A 22794-nucleotide genomic window follows, 5' to 3' on the forward strand; every position below is an offset into this window, starting at 1 on the left:
GCAGAAGTTGCAGAAAGTTGCAGAAGAAGGCTGAAAGGCCACTTTCTCACTTTGAGTATTCTGCGAAGAAGCCTGCGAGTTGTTAGGATAGATAGCTGGGACTTCGCTGTGTGTGTTATGACATACAATCAGGCACGAACGTTTGTGGACCACGCTTACGGATAAAATGCTGAATTTCGGCATAGTCTATGCACGCAACTCCTAACTGAGAAGGGCCTAAAGGATTTGCACGGCCAAGGATCGTAGTGCATCGCTCAGTTCCATGGTTGGTCAAGCTGTTCCGACAAAATTCAGCGTTTTCTGTTTTGGCGCGGTCCGCAAACTTTTGCCCCGATTGCATATACACCGTAGATCGCGGTATAACTTGAAGCACCGGAGTCTTACGCAGGGGATGCCGCCGTTTCGGCACACGGCCTTTTTTTTGCATTCAGGCCGCGACGTAATGCCGTCACCTACACGGTGGGAGTCGAACTTGCGCCTTCGTGTTCAACAGCACAGGGACTCAACCGCCGAGCAACGTGAACCGCCGAGTAAAATTCACCGTATTTGCGTTCATCACGCAAACATGGCGACACACCGAGAGGTTTGCGGAGGCTTCTAGAAAGGCGGGCGTGTTTGCGCTCCTTCACACATGGCCGCCGAGAATAGATCCGCGCGCGGGATGCTGAGGACCCGCCACAGCGGGAAGCGAGAGGGCGCTAGAACATATAAGAAAAAGCCAAAGGTAATAAATGCCCGGGAACTAGGCACTGCCAGCGGTAGCGGTTGTCCGGAACGGAGCGCGAGAAGAAGGTTTATTTCCGAAAAGAACACAGGGGTCCTAAGTTCAGTTCCCCCGACGGAATTCGCTGACTGACGAGGAAGACATGAGACGGTGTCTTCGTACGAAGCTTGCAGTCCTTATGGAATAATTACACAGCGTCAAATAAGACAAAGGGGACTAAGTTTTGGTTAGTTTATTCCGCACCTGTAGGTTAGCTTGCCTATCCTTATACAACCTCTTGGGGCCTATCTTGTTGAGGTGTCGTTTCTCCATATGGACTCTGGAGGAATGCTAGCTTTCGATAATTTATCCGATTCGGATGAGGCATGATGATGCTAAAACCGTCAAGTGATGAATTGAGCGGGGTGGAAACGCATGCGATGTTATTTTACACGCTGGCACAGAGAATAAATACAGATAACGTGACAGGAAACGCGGTAGGTAAAAGAAGAAAGAAAAGAAATGTGTTATGCAAAACCAAACGACTGATAACTAAGGTGCGAAATCATAAAGTTAAGAGATGACTGTAAAGCGAGGTCAATAGAGCTTGCGTTTCACCCTTTTATGATCGGGGAAAAAAGAATACTCACAGTAATTATTTCGTACAAATAATTCTTCGTATAAAGAGAATAAACGTTAGAACATGACTCTGAGATGTTTCGTATCCTGTAGAAATTTAAGCAACTTAAGATATGTCGATCGAACTATTCACGCCGATTAACTTGTAGAAGTTTTACAAAGGCAGGTACGTGTGACTTTCTTTTTTTTTTTGCTCCTGGCTTCTTAGGGTGATTTCGGTCAACATCTTGTCACATGAGACTATCTTTGTTCCTTATTTTTGCTGATGTAGCTGCCGTATCTCCTCATTACACGTCTCTTATGGATCTTGGCTCCGACTTCCTCGACTTCCACCGTTTCTCTGATGAAAGTTGCACTGAAAGTACACCTCAACATCCTTGTTTCATAGCTTGAATAAACCATGTTAGTCTTCTTTTACAGCTTTATACTGGTTGCACCAGTAGCGCACCCAGGATCTCTGCCAGGTTGACAGTTTGCCAATACCATCTAAACAGCACTAATTTCGATTTCTTCACGGGATATTGTCAAAAAAATGCGCTTTTTGCGAGTGTGCAGACGATTGCGCGTCTTACATCTTAGTTGCAGCACTCAAATGCGTAAGGAAAGAAAAGGGGTTAAACAAAAGGGGGGTTAAGTCGGCCTCAGGGGGGGGGGGGGGGTTACCACCCCCGAATCCCCCCCGTTGGTGCGCCACTGGGTTGCACTATTTTATCTTGTTAACTTGACCCGTTAACTTGGTTGGCATATCGCACAGAAGGGTTGAAAAGGACCCAATAAAAGATATCTTACTTTATTATATACGATACATGTTATTCATGATTTTGTCCCCACAGGAATCGTCGGTACAACAGAAAAGAGAACAGAATGACGAAGGCGGTAGTTACGTTGAATTCCAGGTCTTGTCCTGTGCGAGTCTTTTTTCTGTGCCACCAGCTCTCGCGCTAACATTATGACCGATACGAGTACATACTCGTACTTCGCGGCCAGCTTGCCTATGTTTCCTGTCCGAATGCACAAACGTTCGCGACCCCCTCACTACCGTGAACGTTGAAAAGGTGAAGGAAACTAGATCCAGAAGGAAAAGAACTGCTTCGAACACAAACCTACGCCGAAGTGCAATTGATTAGAATGTATACGTATATGTCGCGTAAGGAAGTACGAGCTGTTCTGTACCGGCAAGCGTACGTAACTGCGCGCCACTGCTCTACGTAAACAAACCTAAGAGCTTGCTTAGTTCGTCGCAGTAATAATTAATGAATCTGGAAGGGGTCAGGTCAGATGACCGCGACGTGTTCAAGTGTGGGCTCAGATGATGAAGAATGTTGCATCAGGGAAGCGCGTCACTTCGTAGTGGTGGCACAGCGGAGGCAGGTTATCACGCTCGCCTGACGGAGAGCTCGTCAAAACACGGGCGACACCAAGGCGCCCGAAGAAGCAACGGCGGCGCTCTTTCGCCTCTATTTCGGAGCCGCCCGCAACCCCTGGCAACCCTCGCTCTCAATATCTCGAAGGAGCCGGCTTGTAGTGGGGCGCTATGAAAAGGGGGGCGAAGGGAGACGTTGTAATAACTGGGGGCCTTGAACTAGGTTGCACGCTGAATGCCGCTGGTTTCATTCCTGGGGCGAGGCCCTGGACGCAAACACCCTCTCGACAAACACGCGTACCACCCTCCGACCTCCCCCAACCAAGATCTGCAGAACACGTGGTTGCGCAACCGCGCGAGTTGCCCACCGCGCAGACTATCGCCTCACCCCCCCCCCCCCCCCTCCCCCCTTTTCGCGTCGCCGTCAAGGCGCCCAAATCGTCGCGACCAACAGGATATTCGAATTATCGCCGCTTCCGCTGGGCAGCCGGGTGAGCGTAGCCATGAAAGTACAAAAAGTTGGTCAAAAAACAAGCCACGGCAGAGGCCGTGACGTCGCCCCAAGCTTGATGAGTCCGTGAAAGAAAAGGGATAGGGAGCAAAGAAGCAGATAGCAAGGACCGGGGATCGACTGAGAAGACGACGAGGGCCCCGATCTACTTCTATACTCTGAGGAGAGGGCCACTCGAAAGTGCCACCCAAGAGCCGCATAGGTCGCGGCGCTGCAAACGACGCCTCTGTGCGGGAGGATTTACCAAGCTCGACGCTTCCTTGCTCCGGTGAGCGTCGCCCTATCCATGTCTCTACCCGTTTTCCCCGAACAACGCTTGTAGATTTTGTAAACAGCACAGCCAAATGTTCGCGTGATGGACTGATTGCATGCTTGTACACGCTAAGCTATTCAATGTGCATGATTGCTGAGGTTGTTTTGAGTTACGCGGGCAACAGTGCCTTGTCGGATCATCATCACCATCCTCATTTATTGTGCCTTAAAGGCCCCTTGAGGGGTATTACATAAGTGGAGAGCATGTACATCAGTAATCACAGCAGTCATGATAACAAAAAATTCAAGGGTACTTAGGTATCCCAACGTGGATAAATGCGAAAGCATTGCGACCTCCCTGCGATGACTTCTCGGCCTCGTTCGCGTACTTGCGTGGATGTCCAAAGGAGCCGGGCGCAGTTACTGAGAAGTCGAAGTCAAAGGTTCGTCCATCGGAGCGCACTACAGAACTCACCGAAATCACCGCACCGACTGGCAGCGCCGCCACGCGCGGCCCTATATACCTATAGACCGGCCACACAGTTCCCGCTTTCAGGCATCTGCAGCTTATTAAACCGTAACCTTTACGAACGCTATGCTCGAAGTCGAGTTTTCTGGTTCTTTTTCTTCCCCCTGCACGACCGACGCTGCCGTGGATACACGGAGGTAAGTGCCATCTGGCGATGCTTCAAGGGACCCAGCGTCCCGCACGGCGCGCGCTTCCCGTTGATTGATTGGCTGTGACCACGTGACCTTTTGTACCATCTCTGGCCACGCCACCTGAATTTCCGCTTCATGAGCCATAGAATGCTGTCACATTAACAATGAAAAAGAAATAACATGTAAACAGGTCGGAGGCGCAAATGGTATGGTCGTTGAAGGCACAAAGAGCGTAAGGCATGGTAGAGGTGTCAGCGAAGTAATTATTTCTGAAAATAGGCTGTCAGTAACTGCTTAACTTTTTTTAGATCGCGCTCATTAACTAGCGATTCTGGCAGCTTGTTCCATTGCTCTATACTGATGGGCAAGCACGATTTATTAAATGTGGTGATAGTTCAATACATGCGCCGTACACTTGGGCTGTTAAATAATCGATGAGAAGTGCATTGAGGAGGAATGAGCAGAGTGCTGCGCAGGTGTGAGAAATAGTAGTAGAGTTTGTGGAAAAGCCACAGTTGGGTAATCTTGAGGCATGTTGATAGAGATTAAAGGTTAAGAGATGATTTGATAGTATTAACACGTTTGCTCCAGTCATACTCAGATGTTATGCATCTCGCAACATCATTCTGGACGGCTTCCAACGCATTAATTAGGTTAGTCTGACGAGGGCGCCAAATTGGTGACGCAAATGCTAGATTACTACGGATGGACGTTGCGTAAGCAAGCTTGCGGATAGAAGAGAAGATGCGCAATAAGGAAACACATGGGAATATCCCGTGCTGATTTCCATTCGAACCCCAATTATTTCAACGCAGCTGTTGCTACTGGTAAGTGCAAGGGAGTCCGGAAACGTCAGTTACGGTATCCGTTGAAGCACGCCTTAAAATTCGTGGGTCGGTCCTTTGCTAGTCGTAATTACTTTTTGTTGTCGTTTTTGCAGTGATAAACTTAGCTATCACCGTGCCTTAACAAAGGCCTGGCAGAGATTATCGCGCACATCATGTACTTTTACTCTCTAAGCAAACCAAGAATTTAATAAGTGGCATAACGCTGGTCACTCCAGGCATAACTGAAATGTCCGGAGTGTCGACCAGCATTGCCCCGATGTTTTTCTGATGCTATAGTTGTATTAAGCATTGTCTTCAGGTTTGATTTTGCCTCATCCGTCACCATTTCTATTAATATTTTTAATTCTGTGTGTGCTAACGAAATTACGAAGTGCACCCCTGTATTCTGGTACAATGTTCGACAGGTGATAATATTGACCTATGTACCGTGAAGATATGCCGGAGTGTACATATTTTCGTGTTGAAGTGAACATTTTTTACATGAGCTTTTGTTCAACATTGCTGATTGCCGTCCGCCGACATTATCATCAATAACGCTCTGCTTTGTTTTCATAGAACAGTTAATCATAATCGCCTTCACAGAATCTTGTTCTCCTGCAGGGGCCACAATTTCAGCATGGCCCGTCTTAGGAGTGGGCCGTACTTGAAACTCGCAACCACCGTCGCCACTCTGCTTGCTCTATTCCAAGCCGGAAACGCCCAGTAAGACTGCTTTATCCAAACTGCATGTCGCGAGGCCATTGTTTTCTTCTACGTAAAACATAAGGAGCCCATTCACTTCGTGAAACGCATGTTTAAGTAATTCACCTATACCTGAAGTCGAGAACTACATGAACACACCACTGCACTTTTCAAGCGTCTCGAAACAAAGACGTTTTACTACGATAACAATTATATGGACACTCCGGGCGCATTTCTACGGTCGGCGTCGCCGTGAAGTTCAGTATGAAATCCATGGGCGGTAAAATTGTCGCCAGCGCCGTATGCTGCATGTGCGAGTGAAAGCGTGCGAGGGTGAGCCGGCGATCGCGGCTCAATCTCGCGCAAGCAAGGGAGGGAAGCGGGAAGGAAGCCCGCCGTCTTCCAGTCGCGCGCAACGCTCCGGAGGCAGGGTCGGGGGGGCGGGGGCGTTTTACTGCGCTCCGCTCGAGCGGCCGCGCACGCACCCCGGACCGCAAGGATCCGGGGGGAGGGCAGGAAGACGGACGGGGGGCTTAGAACCCATTTCTGTAAAACTAATAGCGAAAGTGGCTTTTTCTTTTCTTTTGCCCATTCACGTAAATTCTATCCTTATATAGCCTGTTTTTGGTTATTGGCGTTGTGAGACTTCGCGCTGTGCTGACCGATTTGACGCTTACTTTTGGTATCGACAGGAGCAGCATAGCGAACTACGCTGGCCGTGTGCTGAACGATCTCTTCAAGCCGGAGAAGTATGACAAGCAAGTGCGACCGGCAGGAACCAACGAGTCGACGGGTAAACGAAATTTCTCATCGCTCTGGCCTTAGTTCACGCATAATGCTGGAAAATGGGCTGAAGAAAACGGGGTGGATGGGTTCTACTGATGGCGGAAACCCTCTTGGAAAGTCCTGTCTCTTTCCTCGAGCAAGGCGCACTTCCTCGTTGAGTCTCAGTAGAGCGACTGTCTGGACTAAATGGTTATACTGAAATAATGGGAACCTGCTAAACCATGGCAATGTCCGCAATATACCTTCTCCTTTTTTAACCCTTATTATCAAGATTGAGGGCCTACTGGTCTTGAAGTGCGCTGCCGCTACACCAAGACTTCTGGGCCTGTATTCACAAAAAGGTTTTTTAGAGCTAGAATGGTTCGTAAGAGCAATTTAATTACAGCCAATCCTGATGCTGGGCACATTATTGGCGAAAGTGGCCGACCGATGGCAAGAAGTGCTTACGAACAAAAAAAAATGTTATAGAAATTCGGAGAATTACCTAATAATGCGGAGACATTCTTTTGGCTCGGCTGCTACTTCGCTTTTGCTTACTTAGCTAGCTTATGCATGTCTAACCATTACTACCAATCATCTACTATTAGACTATTATAACGGGTAAATGTGCTAACTTCACCAATTAAGCATTTATTTTGAAGTTATAAGGTGTCACGGGACGGACAGATTTTGCTGAGGTAGTCGCCAAAGAATGCTTATGCATTAAAACTTCGTGAATTTGGCCTCAGAAGTCGAAATGATCGTTCTGACACAAAAGGTAATGTTAGATCAGAGCATGTCACCGATCGAGGAGTGCACTGGTCAACGAAATGGTAAGAATGTAACGTACTGATGCCGAAGTCGAGCAAGATAACTCACATTCACATTACTATCGCGAGACTATCTCCGGCAGGGCGCAACCGTGTGGTATAGCTCTAGCGAAGGGGTTTATTGGCGAGGACATATTTATATGTACACTTCTTGCGTGACATTCTGTGGCTATGCTTTCTAAATTCTGATTGTAGTCAAAATTGAATTGCACGTCATTGTGTCATCTCTGGAAAACACCTTATCAGTAGTCAGTTTGGCATGGCCTTAACATTATTGTTTACATTACGCGGAAATATTGTCAACATGTGACCTAATATGAATATATAGTACAGACAGTTTTATCTGCATGCTTTCACGCAAGCATTAGGCTACGGCAATCTACGATTGAATTATAATAATAATTTTTCATAATAGTCAGACGACACTGTCCTGAATGCCTGTGCTTGTAACGGGTACATATTACAATGAGCCAACCAGTTTCTGCCATTGAAGCTCGCCACTGCGTTCATCGCAGGTCCCGTGATAGTCGTCACCAACATGTTCCTCCGTTCGATAGACAACATCGATGACAAAGATATGGTAAGTGACCATAGCCACCATATTTTTTTTGACAAAGACCACCCAGTGGTCTCCAGTTAGCTCTCCCTCGTGTCAGCCGACGTCGCGCAATGTCTGCGAGTTTCATAATCCCATAACTGCTTCGAATCCTCTTCCGCGCTCGAATGCGTTTCGCTTCCCTTGGTGCTCAGTTGGTTACTCCATTAGACAATCAGGCCAGTAATCTGATCTTCCATTGTAATTGCCTGCCGAACTGTACTTATCCTTCTTCTTTCTGGAGTTTTACGTGCCAAAACCAATTCTGATTATAAGGCACGCCGTAGTGGAGGGCTCCGGATTAATTTTGACCACTTGGGGTTCTTTAACGTGCACTACAACGCAAGCACACGGGCCTTTCTGCATTTCTTCTCCATCGAAATGCGACCGCCGCGGCTGGGATTAGATTTCGCGACCTCGTGCTCAACAGCGCATGTACTTCTCCTTCACGATCTATACTGAAATATCAGCTACCGGCGTTTGCTCTCTACTCCATATCTCGGCGTTCTTATCTCTTAACGTTACGCCTGTCACTTTCCTTTCTAGCGCTCATTGAGCGGTCCATAACGCCCTTTTAATTTTCTTCGTTATCTTCTAAGACTGTCTCCAAGGGAGTACTCGAGGAATGCACTGATTGTAGTTACGCGTATACTGCTCCTTTCAAGGATATTGATGAGCTGACCTTCATGGGCATGGCAGTACCTGCCAAATGCGCTCCAATCCATTTTTGTCGACCTGGAGACTTTGGTTGCATAATCCGGGTTTCCTGTTATAACTCGGCCGACGTAAGCGTGCTCCTTCACTGCTTAAAGAGGCGAACTACCAATCATGAAGCCTTGCTCCCCCGCCAGACTCCTTAACACTGCCCGGGTTAATCTCTTAGTCTTCAAACTATTCATGTTAACATTCAAGCTTTGCCACTTCAGTTCCTCGATCAAGTATGTGTGCCGGCTTTTGCCCAAGACAAACGTCATGATCCTCTAGGAATCTGTGCTCGACCATCGGAAGTAATCACTCTCTAATACCGGCGGGCTTTATATTTAAGGACGCACTCAAAAGCTCTGTAGAAACGATAAGAAATTATGAAGGACGAAAACGAGGGCAAGCATAAAAATTGACTCGCCTTCCCGGCCCAGTGAATGTCCAGCTAAGCTGTTGAAAACCACCTCTACAGCTGCTGAGGGGGTTGTGCGATGCTTTAAGGCTTTAGAGTAATGGTAGTAATGCTATTTTAGAGTAATAGTAGCAATGGAAGTAGCGATTATTTTCACAGCACGCCGTCGCCCATAGTGGTGCTGCAACAACATTAGAATCAGTGGATAGGCTGGTTACTTTATATACGAAAGGCTAGGGACATAACTCCCCACGTTGCAAGCTGCCGTCGCCGCGGATGATTGCACAGCAATAATCTTTACTAAGAAACGTATGCGGAAAGCGCTCCATGCCAAGCATTGCATTGCATCACATATGTGTTTCGGAAGCTTGTTTTGAGCTTGTTCTTTATTGAAACGTTTGCTGTTCTGTATATTGTATGCCTAAGAATGTATGCACTGCTCGTTTCACTTTGCTGAGTGCTTGTAGCCTCTGCCTTACGGGGGTTTGAACCATTGCATTTGGGGGTATGAGCCGTAGATGATGATAGTTTTCTGTCGACGTTACGCCACAAAGAAATCCCGGGATCCTAGCCATACACAGCTTCACTATAAAAGGAATTGCTACAGGGTCCCCTTCACACCTATGTAAGCACCCGGAAAATTGCTGGTTGCTAGCAAGCATGTGTCAGCAGCCTCGCTTGCGCTCCAGAACATATCATGTGGTTAGGGACTACACAAATGTAATCATGAAAAAGAGTAACTTGCTAAGGATATTGCACATGCTTTGCTACGATTGCCATCAATATGAAGCTTTCGAACTGCTTCTCACCTGCCACCTTCCACAGTAACGCCGTGGAAATTTTAGTCGGCGATTACACACTTCGAGTTCTGCGTGGCTAGCCCAAGAACACTTCATCATTTGTCCCCCCTTTTGTGTTCGTGTGCAGGCGTTCGGCGTGCAGCTCACATTTCGTCAGAAGTGGAAAGACGAGAGACTCAAGTTCAACGACCTGGGCGGTCAGCTGAAGTATGTCATTGTGGAGAACCCTGAAAGGCTATGGCTTCCGGACCCATTCTTTTCGAACGAGATCAGCGGATCCTTTCACAATATCATGAAGCCGAATGTATTGGTCAGGATACACCCCGACGGCAGCGTGCTCTACAGCATTAGGTATGCAATGTCCCCGCTTATCTTGCATGATGCTCTCAAATATCTGGTAATTCACCGCAGTGACAGGACCAGCAGTACAAGTCGCGAAAATCAGAGTTGATTTATAGAAACAAGCAGACACACACTGTCACAGTAGTTCGTGACTTTCTAAAAGATTGAGCAATCTTTTTGAAAGAGGATCGTCTGTGAATGAGTACGTAATCTAAGTTGGTGCACGCTCATGCGACATTGTACCAATCTTTCCTGGATTCCTGGTTGTAATGTATTGTATAATGTCTTACATGTAATATGTTGTAATATGCTGTATCCTTCGATGTGTGCAATGTTCTGTTTTGGTAGCGAGCGCTGTGACTTGACGTAAGTGCGATGCAGATACATTGCACCCAGACTAAACATTTAGTATAGCAGGCTATATGCCTAAGTTACTTGATGTTTTATTCCTCCATAATATTTCCTTGCTTCATTTTATCTTCGTTCTTTAACTTGCATTTCATTTGATCTTGCTTTAGCGCCTGAGTTTATTGTTGATAATTGGGATTACCGGCCCTTCGGCTCGCCTATTTTCCCATAGTTTTACAATTTAATAAAATACAACAAAATTCTATGCAAAGGCTAATAAAGTTAGACACATTGTAAGCAATAGAAGCAAAGCCCTTAAAATAATAGATGTTGTTCGCCTTAAGAAATGTAACACCTTTCTTTTGCCCTTCGCCACAATACAACACGTGTAGCAAATAGCCGTTACGATGGTAGTAGTAACATCCTGTGAGGGTGCTTGAAGTTCTCGACTCTTAAATTCCAGTACGCGACTGCGTTTCCTTCTTCCGCTGTTTTTAAGATTAAAAAAAAAACTTTGTTTTACATTTATTATCATGATCCCAAGGGGTACTCAGCGTTCCACTAGCTGTGTCTGCTGCAGTAAAAACCCTGAGACAACTCAGCACATCATAATGAAATGCGAAGGTATTCAATCAGCAAGACCTGTTGGTAACATGCTTACACCTTCCAGAAGTGCTGGGATTTAAATTGAATAGAAACAATAAGTGGTCAGCAGCCGAAATAAGGAAGAGATCTTTAGAGTGTTCGCGAAAAAGAAAGCTTGGAATTGATTGATAGCATCGGGTCGGTCACAAGCATAGGTAATGGTACAGGTTAGATATATACAAGGTGTTTACGCGAACACTTTCAAAATTGTTTAAAGGTTGCCTGTTGCAGATAGCACAATTGTAGTTCATCAGCTGGTCTACTGGAAGAGGCGGACATTACGTGCACAAAAAAGTTAAATGCATAATTGACTAATTAACAAAAATTCACTAATAAGTTTTTATCTACTTTTCTTATAGCCCATATTGCAATTTACAAATTCCAGTGGGGGAGTACGCAAGACGAATCCACTTCGTACGAATTCTCAGGATGAGACCCGTTTCGAGATATTAATTCCCGAACTTTGCGGAGAAATGCATTGGCGTATCAGTTACTTTCTTAACAAAACAAAAGCACACCAGGGCTTCAGTGCTGTCTTAAATTAACATATCGGTAAGCACTGAGGTTCTGAATTATTTATAAACTGGACTTGCTTGGACTGGCTGTTCCTTAGTAACATACTCGAACGAAATTACTCGCACGAATTGTTTTGCTCACAGGCTTATTCCTCCGGCTTGCGCAATGGCAGCTCTCCAATCGTCTCCATTATCGAACGATGTCACAGATGTTACGCGAACGCACTTCATTATTGTAGTTTTGCTTTCACACAGGGCGCACAAGAAGTGTTGGCATTGTGTATTTCTCTTTTAACAACTGCATCGCTGTCTACGCAGGGTGTCGCTGAAGCTGTCGTGTCCCATGAACCTGAAGAATTTTCCGTTTGATCGGCAAACTTGTTCGATTGTAACAGCCAGCTGTGAGTATATTATTGTGAAACTTTCGCATGCTTGAACATCAAGATTCAACGTAAATAAGAGCTCTAGGCGATAAGATAGCTTTTAGGGACACACCATTTAGGGACACACCCATTTAGGGACAAAACATTTCAATTGCTAGTCAAGTGTGGAATTGTAGTTCAAGTCCACTGTTTCGCGTACAGGCGAAACAAATGATAGCGCAAGACAACACAGTACAATACACACCGTTGCTTTTGAATACTGATATTAGCAGTACACAAGTATAAAGATTGTTATCACTTTTACATACTTTCAAAAAACTTGCAATCCGTATAAGGTGAAACTCGCTTGATAAAAGGAGCAAGGAATACCATAGTAACGTTCATCTTGAAACTGCAGCGCGCCCACAAGAAACGAGGACAAAAAGGCGAAGGTGACAGACAGGCGCTGTCTGTCACCTTCGCCTTTTGGTCCTCGTTTCTTGTGTGCGCGCTGCAGTTTGAAGATGAATAGCTACCAACTCGCTCAACTTTCAGTACTTTTACAAACCATAGTAACGATCGCGACTCTGCATATTTCCGTTACTAGATGCCCACACCACAGAAGACATAGTGTTCTTGTGGAGGCAGAGTGATCCTGTGCAAGTGAAGAGGTCTCTGCACCTTTCGAAGTTCACTCTAACAAAGTTCCTGACAAACTATTGTACTTCCAAGACAACTACAGGTGAGTTATTTTGCAACAGAAGATGTTATTGGGAGAAGGAAAGGGGGGGGGGGGGTTAGGGGATTGGAGTGTCCGTCAATATAGGCCGTGCTATAAAACTATTATTGTCCTGTCGGGTTGACAATAAAAGATATTCTAGTAGCACTGATTAAGATGCCCTAGCACTGGGGTAAGATATCTTAGTAGCGCAGAGTAAGGTTCTCTTGTAGCGGGGAAGGTTTACCTAATAAAATCTGTCAGCTGAAAGTCAACGCTTTGTCCGTCGTATTGTGTGTTCTTTTGGTTCAGTGCCAGCTCTAGCACTGTCCTTGAAACGTCCTTCCTTCATAAGCAGCGTTTATGTAGGTGTAGCTCACTCTCCTCCAACCTCTTTTCCTCAAACTCACTGGGAAAGGAGGATAAAATGAGCTGGAGACACTCTCCTCCCTCCTTCACTTTCAATAGAGAGATTGAGCTATGCGTACATAAACGCTGCCATGGAAAGCAGTTGCTGCTCAGACGATTACATGTCTTGGTTTGGAACCAGCGACATTCCTTGTTCGATCTATTTTATTCAGTTCAATATAACATCTACAGGTGATATTCATTCGAAACAGTCAGTTAATTGTTCTTGCTTTTGCTCTGAAGTAAGAATGACTGCTGAGGGACATAGTCATAGAGGACAGATACTTTGCCAGCATAAGCACGTGAGGCTTGAAGTACTGGCCTTCTGCGCCTGAAATGTCCAAGAACTCGCACGTTTTTGGTGACAAATATAAGAAAGTGAGGTTCAACGTCCCAATTCTGCAGCAATCATTGCTAAGAACGAGAGAACTTTGAGTAAGTTGGTATGGATTCAGGACGCGGAAAGGCAGGCGCACAAAACATGAACACAAGACGAACGAGAAGAAACAGAAACGCCGACTATACCCGCCACTGTGCGAACTTTCAGTTGTTAGCTGGCGGTCGTGCCGTCCTCGTTCTTCTCGTGTACGCGTTTTGTACGCCTGTCTTTCTGTGCCATGAATAACTGCTCAAGCAGCGAGGTTTTCCCTTCCGTGCCGAATCATCCTGTAGAGTCCTCCACTGGGCGTAACAGACACAGCATGTAGTGAACGTGAGACACACACAAACCCTTTGCCGCTTCTAGAATTTGGTGATGTTCTTTTTTTTTTTACGCAGGCGAATACTCCTGTCTTCGACTGAACTTGTTGTTCGATCGGGAGCGAAACGGGTACATAATCAACGTGTACCTCCCGTGCATCATGTGCGTCCTGGTGTCCTGGGTCGTTCTCTGGATCAGCAACAAGAACACGGCCGTGCGCGTGTTCGTGCCCCTGGTCGTGCTACTGGTGATGTCGATGTTCATATCCAAGCTTAACCAAGACGAGTTTCCGCGTACTTCGTACACGAAGTCCGTGGACACGTGGACGGGAGTCTGCCTCACTTTCGTCTTCTTCGTGCTCGCCTACGTCACAGCGGCTGACTACGTCGTCCGCGTGACTCGAGGAGGTCAGGATGCGTCAGCTTCAGCGAGAGACGAGAACAAGGCAAGGAGTTGTTTTTGCAGCTAGAATTCGCATGTTTATGGTGCCTGCGTCAAATATCGCAACCGTATTTATCACAATGTTTCCTTCGCAAACGAGTTAACAATAAGATATCTATCCGCATGAAGCGTTCAATCGTGGCTTGCAGCGTTTGTGTTGTCGAGCTGTTTTCGGACATCACGATAGTCTAAACGCAAGGATATAACTCATAGATTGAGATGTTCATTTTTCTTTTCTTTCGTATTTTGCCTCTTTCGGTTGCTTTTTCTGTTTCTTTACTTAAGACTTAACACTGTTTGCTTATGATGTGTCGAGAACTTCAGCCATAGCCGGTTATATAAATTTTCCTGCTACGAAGTTGTAGCTCTAACCGTCCAAATATTATAAGCCCATTATGATAATGGTGCAAATGAAATTGTTGAGCTTGTGGTTGTGTATTGTATTGGTTTCAAAACGCACACATACGTTAAAACCTCTATACTCCCAGCGGCCACGTGACACTTCTGTTTCATACAGTCTACTGGAGAGATTGTTGGGTAACGATTTAAGCAAATTAACCTACTTTAATTTTTTCATCCATTCATTAGATTGAGGAAGCGGGCAAGCAGGCTCCTGGATCGGCCAAGACGCCCTTCTTGCAATCTCTGAGGGCGTGGATGCAGCGACCGAGATCCTTGCCGGACAAGATGGACATCGTGGCCCGGATCGCTTTTCCTCTGTGTTTCGTACTGTTCCTCATCATCTACTTCAGTGTCCATGCAGGATCGAACGCTGACGAGGAACGAACGTCTCTTCCGACCTGACCTGGCCGTATTCAGCCTTCTGGAATCTCCTTCGCCCTCCCCGCCTCCTCTGCACTCCGCTGCTGCGTTTACTCGTGCCAAACTGCCTCGAGACTTGGCAAGAAGGCCACAATAAATGTTGTCTTTTAACACTGCCTGTAGGCCGCTATCTAGGGCCGAGCAGTAAAGATATTGAACCCTGTTTCAACGTAGCTGGTCGAAGTACCGTTTTCCTTAAAGACACACAAGGCCCTCTCTAGCACACACACACACACACACACACACACACACACACACACACACACACACACACACACACACACACACACACACACACACACACACACACACACACACACACACACGCACACGCACACGCACACGCACGCACGCACACACACACACACACACACACGCACAAGCCCTAAGGGCCCATTCACACTTGCGACTAGGCGAGGTCGCGCGACCAAGTTGGTCGCTAAGCGACCAGTCGCAAGTAGTCGCAAATGGTCGCTTTTCTCGAAATGCGACCGTTTCGGGCCAGTCGCTCACTGCTCGATTTTTCAGTCGCGCGACCGCAGTCGCAGAACAGCTGAACCAATCAGATGCGAAGGAACAGGACGTCCGTATACGCAGACGCTTATTTTACGCGGCGATGACATTTCAAGCAGACGTGAACGGCATATCGTGATACATTTCGGTTTAGCGACTCGTCGGTCGCATTTGTAAGTGTGAACATCGTTCGTCTTGAGTAGTTTTCTGGTCGCCAGTCGCAATTGGTCGCGCGACCTCGCCTAGTCGCAAGTGTGAATGGGCCCTAAGTCGTTTTTCGCAAACTGGCGACGTCTTTCTTACCGAGTCAAAGTAACCATGTAAGCTAGATGATTGCAGTGAACGTCTGTCATGCGTTTGGTGGTTTGTGAACCTTTATTAGGAGAAGGAGGCTTCGCTTTCTTTCCTAAATGTGACGCACATAATTACTGCCTCTTGGAGATGCGTGGCGCACGAAAAACGTCGAAGGAAATGCGAAACCCGAAGGACTTGCAGACTCTATGTTGGGTGGATGCACACTTCATAAGAGCAATGTTGACTCCGGATGGCTTCAGGTGAAGTACAGTTATGAAGATGGGAGGGTGTTGGCCTTGCACCTATAAAAGAGACCCACCAAGGAAGGACGTCCACCACATTCGGCCTTCCATAGTTGCGTATAGAGAGGGCCGAGTGCCAGAATACTCACGCGCATTCTGCAAGAGATCTACTACGAGTGCTGTTTTAGATGCCGCATCGTTTTATTTGAGAGAGAGGGAATGATTTGTCTCGTGGAAGTAGTGGTGGCACAGCAGCGGCGGGCTATCACGCTCGCTTGACGGCTAGCTCGTCAAAACAAGGGCGACACCAAGGCGCTCAAAGACGCAACGGCAACGCTCTTTCGCCGCTATTTCGGAGCCACCCGCAAACCCCGGCCACCCTCGCTTCAGTATCACGAAGGAGCCCGGGTAGGGTGGGGCACTGTAGAAAGGGGGCGAGGGGCGATGTTGTAATAACTGGGGGCAAAAGCCTTGAACTAGGTTGCACGCTGAATGCCGCTGGTTGCATTCCCGGGGCGAGGCCCTGGACGCAAACACCCTCCCGACAAACACGCTTCCCCCCTCCGCCCGACATCTGGAGAACACACTGTTGCGCAATCCGCGCGAGTTGCCCAGGGCGCCGACTATCGCCTTCCCCTCCCTTTCCGCGTCGCCGTCAAGGCGCCCAAATCGTCGCGACCAACAGGATATTCGAATTATTGCCGCTTCCGCTGGGCAGCCGGGTGAGCGTAGCCATGAAAGTACAAAAAGTTGGTCAAAAAACAAGCCACGGCAGAGGCCGTGACGTCGCCCCAAGCTTGATGAGTCCGTGAAAGAAAAGGGAGAGGGAGCAAAGAAGAAAATAGCAGGCACCGGGGGTCGGCAGAGAAGACGCTAGGGCCCCGATCTACTTCTATGCTCTGAGGAGAGGGCCACTCGAAAGCGCCACCCAAGAGCCGCACAGGCCGCGGCGTTACAAGCGACGTGCGGGAGGATTTACCAAGCTCGACGCTTCCTTTCTTCGGTGAGTGTTGCCCTATCAATGTCTCGACCCGTTTTCCTCGGACAAAGCTTGTAGATTTTGTAAACAGCACAGCCAAACGTTCGCGTGATGGGCAGCTTGCATGCTTATACACGCTAAGGGATTTATTGGGCATGATTGCTAAGGTTTTTTCGAGTTTCGTGGGCAACAGTGCATTGTTAAATCATCATCATCATCATCACCATTTTCTGTCCCTTAAGGGCCCCTGGCGGGGTATTACATAAGGGGGAGCATGTACATCAGTAATCACAGTTGTCATGAAAACAACAACAAAACAGAAATAACATATAAACATGTCGGGGGCGCAAATGACATGGTCGTTGAAGGAACAACGAACGTAAGGCATCGCAGATATGTCAGTAAAGTAATTAATTATGGAAATAGGCGTTCAGTAACTGCGTAACTTTTTGTAGATCGCGCTCATTAACTACTGATTGTGGCAGCTCGTTTCAGTCCTTTGTACCGATGGGCAAGCACGATTTATTAAATGTGGTGGTAGTACAATGCTGAGGCAGGCGCCGTACACTTAGGCTGTTAAATAGTCGGTGATAAGTGCGTTGAGGAGGAATAAGCAGAGTACTGCGCAGGTGTGAGAAATAGTAGTACAGTTTGTGGAAAAGGCACGGTTGGGTAATCTTGAGGCATGTTGATAGAGATTAAAGGTTAAGAGATGATTTGATAGTATTAACACGTTTTCTCCAGTCGTACTCAGATGTTATGCAACTCGCAACATCATTCTGGACGGCTTCCAACGCACTAATTAGGTTAGTATGACGAGGGCTCCGAATGGGTGACGCAAATGCTAGATTACTACGGATGGACGTTGCGTAAGCAAGCTTGCGGATAGAAGAGAAGATGCGCAATAAGGAAACACACGGGAATATCCCGTGCTGATTTCCATTCGAACCCCAATTATATCAACGCAGTTGTTGCTACTGGTAAGTGCAAGTGAGTCCGCAAACGACAGCTACGGTATTTGTCGAATAATGCCTTAAGTGGGTTGGTCCTTTGCTAGTCGCAATTACTTTTTGTTGTCGTTGTTGAAGTGATAACTTTAGCTATCACCGGGCCTTAACAAAGGCCTGGCAGAGATTATCGCGCACATCATATACCTTTACTCTCTTGCCAAACCAAGAATTTAATGGGCGGCATAACGCTGGTCGCTCCAGGCACAGCTGGAATATCTGGTGTTTACACCAGCATCGCCCCGATGCTTTTCTGATGCTATAGTTGTCTTCAGGTTTGATTTTGCCTCATCCATCACCCTTTCTATTCATATTTTTAATTCTGCGTGTGCTAAAGAAATTACGAAGTGCACCCCTGTATTCTGTAGAATGTTCGACAGGTGATAATAATGACTTGTGTACCGCGCAGATATGCCCGAGTTGACAAGTTTTCGTACTGAAGTGAGAAGTATTTACGTGCGATTTTCTTCAACACTGCTGATTGCCGTCCGCCACCAGTATCACCCATTACGCTCTGCTTTATTTTGATAGAACAGTTAATCATGATCACCTTCACAGCGTCTTGTTCTCTTGCAGGGACAACAATCTCAGCATGGCCCGTCCTAGGAGTGGGCTATACTTGAAACTCGCAACCGCCGTCGCCATTCTGCTTGCTCTATTCCAAGCCGGAAACGCTCAGTAAGACTGCTTTATCCAAACTGCATGCCGCGAGGCCATTGTTTTCTTCTACGTAAAACATTAAGAGTCGTCCATTTTACTTCGCGAAACGCATGTTTAAGTAATTCGCCTACACTTGAACTCGAGAACTACATGAAGACACCACTGCACTTTTCGAGCGTCTAGAAACAAGGCATTTTAAGATCGCGAACTTCGACGCGCGATGAGTTATACTCTATTAGTGCGCATTTGGTGTACATAGTGGAAGCTTGCCCCTGTATTCAGAAATGCATCTTAGCTTGATGTCCACGCTTGACGTGCCTTAAGTGACGGCTGACGTGTATGCTCCAAAGGAGACGCAATGAGGGTCTTGGGCACGTTTACGCCAGGCGTCCATGTATATGAAGTCAAGCATGGGCTTCAAGTTAAGATGTATTTCTGAATACCGGGGTTAGTCTTCCATATGCACGCACATTTTCATATACATACATATCTGTACATGCACTTTCAGTATAACTTTAGTGTATACCACCTATTTACAGCTCGGTCTGTAGGAACTACGCGGTTTAATTTTGCGCACCTTTCCGTCTATAGTACCGCTGCAAACCATTACGAAACTGTCACACTTATCTGAGGGATGGTAAGCCTGCCTCAAGTTGTCGTATACTGTCACGTTAGATTTTGCTTGTTGGTGTAGCATCTTGAACAGAGAAGCTATAGAGGGCCTTGAATTCCGCATACGATACCACTAACATCGAAATTTCTTATTTCCGCCAAACTAATAGCGAAAATGCCTTTTTTTTGCACACTCACGTATATTCCATCCTTATATAGCCTTTTATTGGTTTTTGGCGTTGTCGGACTTCGCGCTGTGCTGATCGAGTTCACGCTTACTTTTGGTTCTCGTCAGGAGCAACTTAGCGAACTACGCTGGCCGTGTGGTAAACGACATCTTCAAGCCGGAGAAGTATGACAAGCAAGTGCGACCGGCAGGAACCAACGAGTCGACGGGTAAACGAAATTTCTCATCGTTCTGGCCTTAGCTCACGCATAATGCTGGAAAATGGGCTGAAAAAAAAAAAACGGAGGTGGAAGGGTTCTACTGATGGCGGAAACACTCTTGGAAAGTCCTGTCTCTTTCCTCGAGCAAGGCGCACTTCCTCGTTGAGTATCAGTAGAGCGACTGTCTGGACTAAATGGTTATACTGAAATAATGGGAACCTGCTAAACCATGGCTATGACCGCAAAATACCTTCTCATTTTTCAACATTTATTAGAGCGACAGCGTTCAGGGCCCCGTGTCGCAGAAACTCTGGTGTCGGTGTCCGGCGTCGGCGTCCCGTGACTGAAAATTTCGATATATATTAACACGAAAGTGTTTTATTCCGGGGTCCACCAAGACTTCACTGACGTATTTCCGTCACGGAAATACGTCATAGAACATAATACAAAGAAAGAAACCAGAAGAAAAAGTTCCACAAACATGCAAAATTTGGGAATCGAACCCACGACCTCTCGGTCCGCGACGATAGATCGCCGAGCGTTTAACCCATTGCGCCACAAACGCATTCGCAGAGAGCTACACAGACGCGCCTTATATATCTAACACTCCTCCGTGTACCCGCGCTCTTGCTCGGGGCGGTGCCGCCGCCTATGAGCAGAAAAGAGAAGTACTGCATTATGACACTAAAGCCCGGGATACATGGAGCGAACTTTCTCGACGAACTTCACGCGTCAAGTAACGACGCGGCGACACGACGCAGGATGTTTGCTGTGTTGCAATACATGCGGCGAACGCCGCCGCGCGTTGGCCGCCGTGTTGGCGGCGGTCCCGGCCGCCCGCTTCGAACTGAATTTGGCGTTGTCCTTGTAGAATTCACTTAGTTGGAAGCAAATGACTGCGTAAACGGCTTTCGCTTAGTCTCAGGCCGCTTCGACGACAGAGTATTATGGATAACCTTGAGTAGTTTTCGAGATCGCTTCTCGTTTCGAACGCGTCTAAGCCTAGCGAAAGAAATATCCGATGCCAACGTCATCTATCGGGGAAGTCGGGAGATAGGCATGACGACAGCATGTGGCCTCTGAGATCAGAAGATTTCTGTTGAAGGTTGTTGTAGAGAGCTTGCACTGCTTGTCTGTTTCCTCGCAGATCAGCGGATATGGGATGTACAAATACAACGCGATTCCTGAGAGATCATACTAGGAACTACTCAATCGGTGCAGAGACATGCAGACACGGCAACACCAACGCGATTGCAGACGACGCGAAAAGGCGCGCGCGCGCGAAACACCAGCATGCATTGCGACCGGAACTAGTGCCTCCTGATTGGCTGTCGTCCACCGCTGCGCGCTAGACGCTTCCGGCGGCGGCGTTCGCCCGACGAAAATGTTTGGACAGGCAGATCGGCTGCGGACGGCAAATTTCTTGACGCCGGCCGTCGGACGTTCGCCGCCCGACGAAGTTCTTCGCTCGGACGCCGGTTATTCGCTCCATGTATTCCGGCCTTAACGCGCACCGACAGTGAACGCTTCGGTGGTCTCAGCACTACGACGCCTCGATGCCAGCATTCGAAGGGACGCTGGCATCAAGAAGCACTACCAACGCCACCTAGGTGGCGTTCACCGTACTCAGCACAGCGGAGCGTGGCCTCCGCAATTAGCTCTGAAAATGTTTCTGAAGTTGATCGCGGAGGCTGCAATTACGACGCGCTGTACGCGCTGATTTGACTCGGTGACGATTCAGTTACGTGCTTTGTCTTGCGCGTTGTATTAGTGTGTCAGTTACGTGCTTCGTCTTTCGCGTTGTGCTAGCGTGTGCAGCGTAGTGCAGCTTCCATATGCACGACGGTTGCTCATGGTCATCGACGTTGGTAGTCGTGATGGAGGAGACGTGCCACCAGGCGTCAGCGTGGGTGCATCAACGCCTAAGGGCGCTTTAGCCACAAAACACCAATTATATGGTATATGTACACATGCCACGCCTTGCTATGACTAGCGGTATATGCGGGCTGATATTGCCGCGCCATTCTAGCACTAAAGTTGCTCACACCTTGTCTTGAATTCTTGAAGTTATTCCTCGGATTTTTTATAATGACAGGATACAAACAAATGCCACGAAAGAAAACACCGACAGCGCGTACCTTTTATGCTAACGCGATAGCGTTTAGGACCTCGTGTCGCAGGAAATCCGGCGTCGGCGTCGGCATTGGCGCCCGCGGCCGTGAAATTCATCCCCAACCACGTTTAGGTATGCCACACCATTCTATCGTTAATGCTGCTCATACCTTGTCTTGCATTCTTGGCAAAGCTATTCCTCGGAATTTTGAGAATGACAATCCACAAACAAATTTCATGAGACAAAACACCCACAGCGCACGCCTTTTATGTTAAATCTTCTCAGACTGAAATATTAAAAGTGCGAAACAAACCCGGAAACCTGAAAATTATGCAATTTCTTTGGCGCGGTTGTGCACTATCTCCGGGATCGGCCCACTCTAGAGGCCGCGTTTCCACCAGGAAACTCGCCTACGTGCATAGCGTTCTGTTTGCCAGTAACAATTACGGTTGCATAAGCTGCAGTCGTCGGGGACCATGAGTAGCAGTCAGGTATCTTTGAATGCTGTCGCGTTCCACTCTTAAAAGGCGAAGCTTAAGCGTCCTTCCAATTTTAAGTATTCTCAGACTTAAGCATTAAAAGTCCGAAACAATAACAGAAACCTGGAAATGATGTAATGTTTTAGGCGCGGCTGTGCACAACCTCCGGGATCGGCCCACGCGAAAGGCCACGTTTCTGCCAGAAAGCTCGCCTTCGTGCATAGCGTTCGCCGCCAGTGTTTTCCGGTAACCATTACGGTTGCTTAAACTGCAGTAGCTGGGAAGCATGAGAAGCAGTCAGGGATGTTTGAATGCTATCGCGTTCCACTCAAGGCAAAGCTTAAGCGTCCTTGGGGGGTTGAGAGTTTTCAAGCCGTCTCTTGACGACTTTTTTTCTCACTATCCTCCATTGTTCAATGGGAGATAAAGCTTCATTCATCCATTCC

At 47.3% G+C, this 22794-nt stretch overlaps 1 protein-coding gene across 4 annotated transcripts in view; it reads left to right on the forward strand.

The window, feature by feature from the left end:
• The first annotated feature begins 3154 nt into the window (after positions 1-3154).
• LOC119455816 (glutamate-gated chloride channel-like) overlaps positions 3155-22794 on the forward strand; it is a 29341-nt gene continuing 9701 nt past the window's right edge. Inside the window, exons 1-9 of one of the 4 annotated variants that reach the window (XM_037717290.2) lie at positions 3166-3484; positions 5577-5678; positions 6350-6450; positions 7768-7832; positions 9889-10112; positions 11930-12012; positions 12581-12715; positions 13877-14244; positions 14829-15045. In XM_037717290.2, the coding sequence (XP_037573218.1) occupies positions 5593-5678; positions 6350-6450; positions 7768-7832; positions 9889-10112; positions 11930-12012; positions 12581-12715; positions 13877-14244; positions 14829-15044 (1278 nt within the window). In that variant the 5' untranslated portion in view covers positions 3166-3484; positions 5577-5592 and the 3' untranslated portion in view covers position 15045. Of the gene's footprint in view, positions 3485-4632; positions 4956-5576; positions 5679-6349; positions 6451-7767; positions 7833-9888; positions 10113-11929; positions 12013-12580; positions 12716-13876; positions 14245-14828; positions 15174-15490; positions 17115-18673; positions 18776-19664; positions 19766-22794 lie in introns of those variants that run through there. The other 3 variants (XM_049669340.1, XM_049669341.1, XM_037717289.2) reach the window with 3 other exon arrangements.

This window comes from Dermacentor silvarum, chromosome 6 (assembly GCF_013339745.2).
Source record: "Dermacentor silvarum isolate Dsil-2018 chromosome 6, BIME_Dsil_1.4, whole genome shotgun sequence".
Lineage (NCBI taxonomy): Eukaryota > Metazoa > Arthropoda > Arachnida > Ixodida > Ixodidae > Dermacentor > Dermacentor silvarum.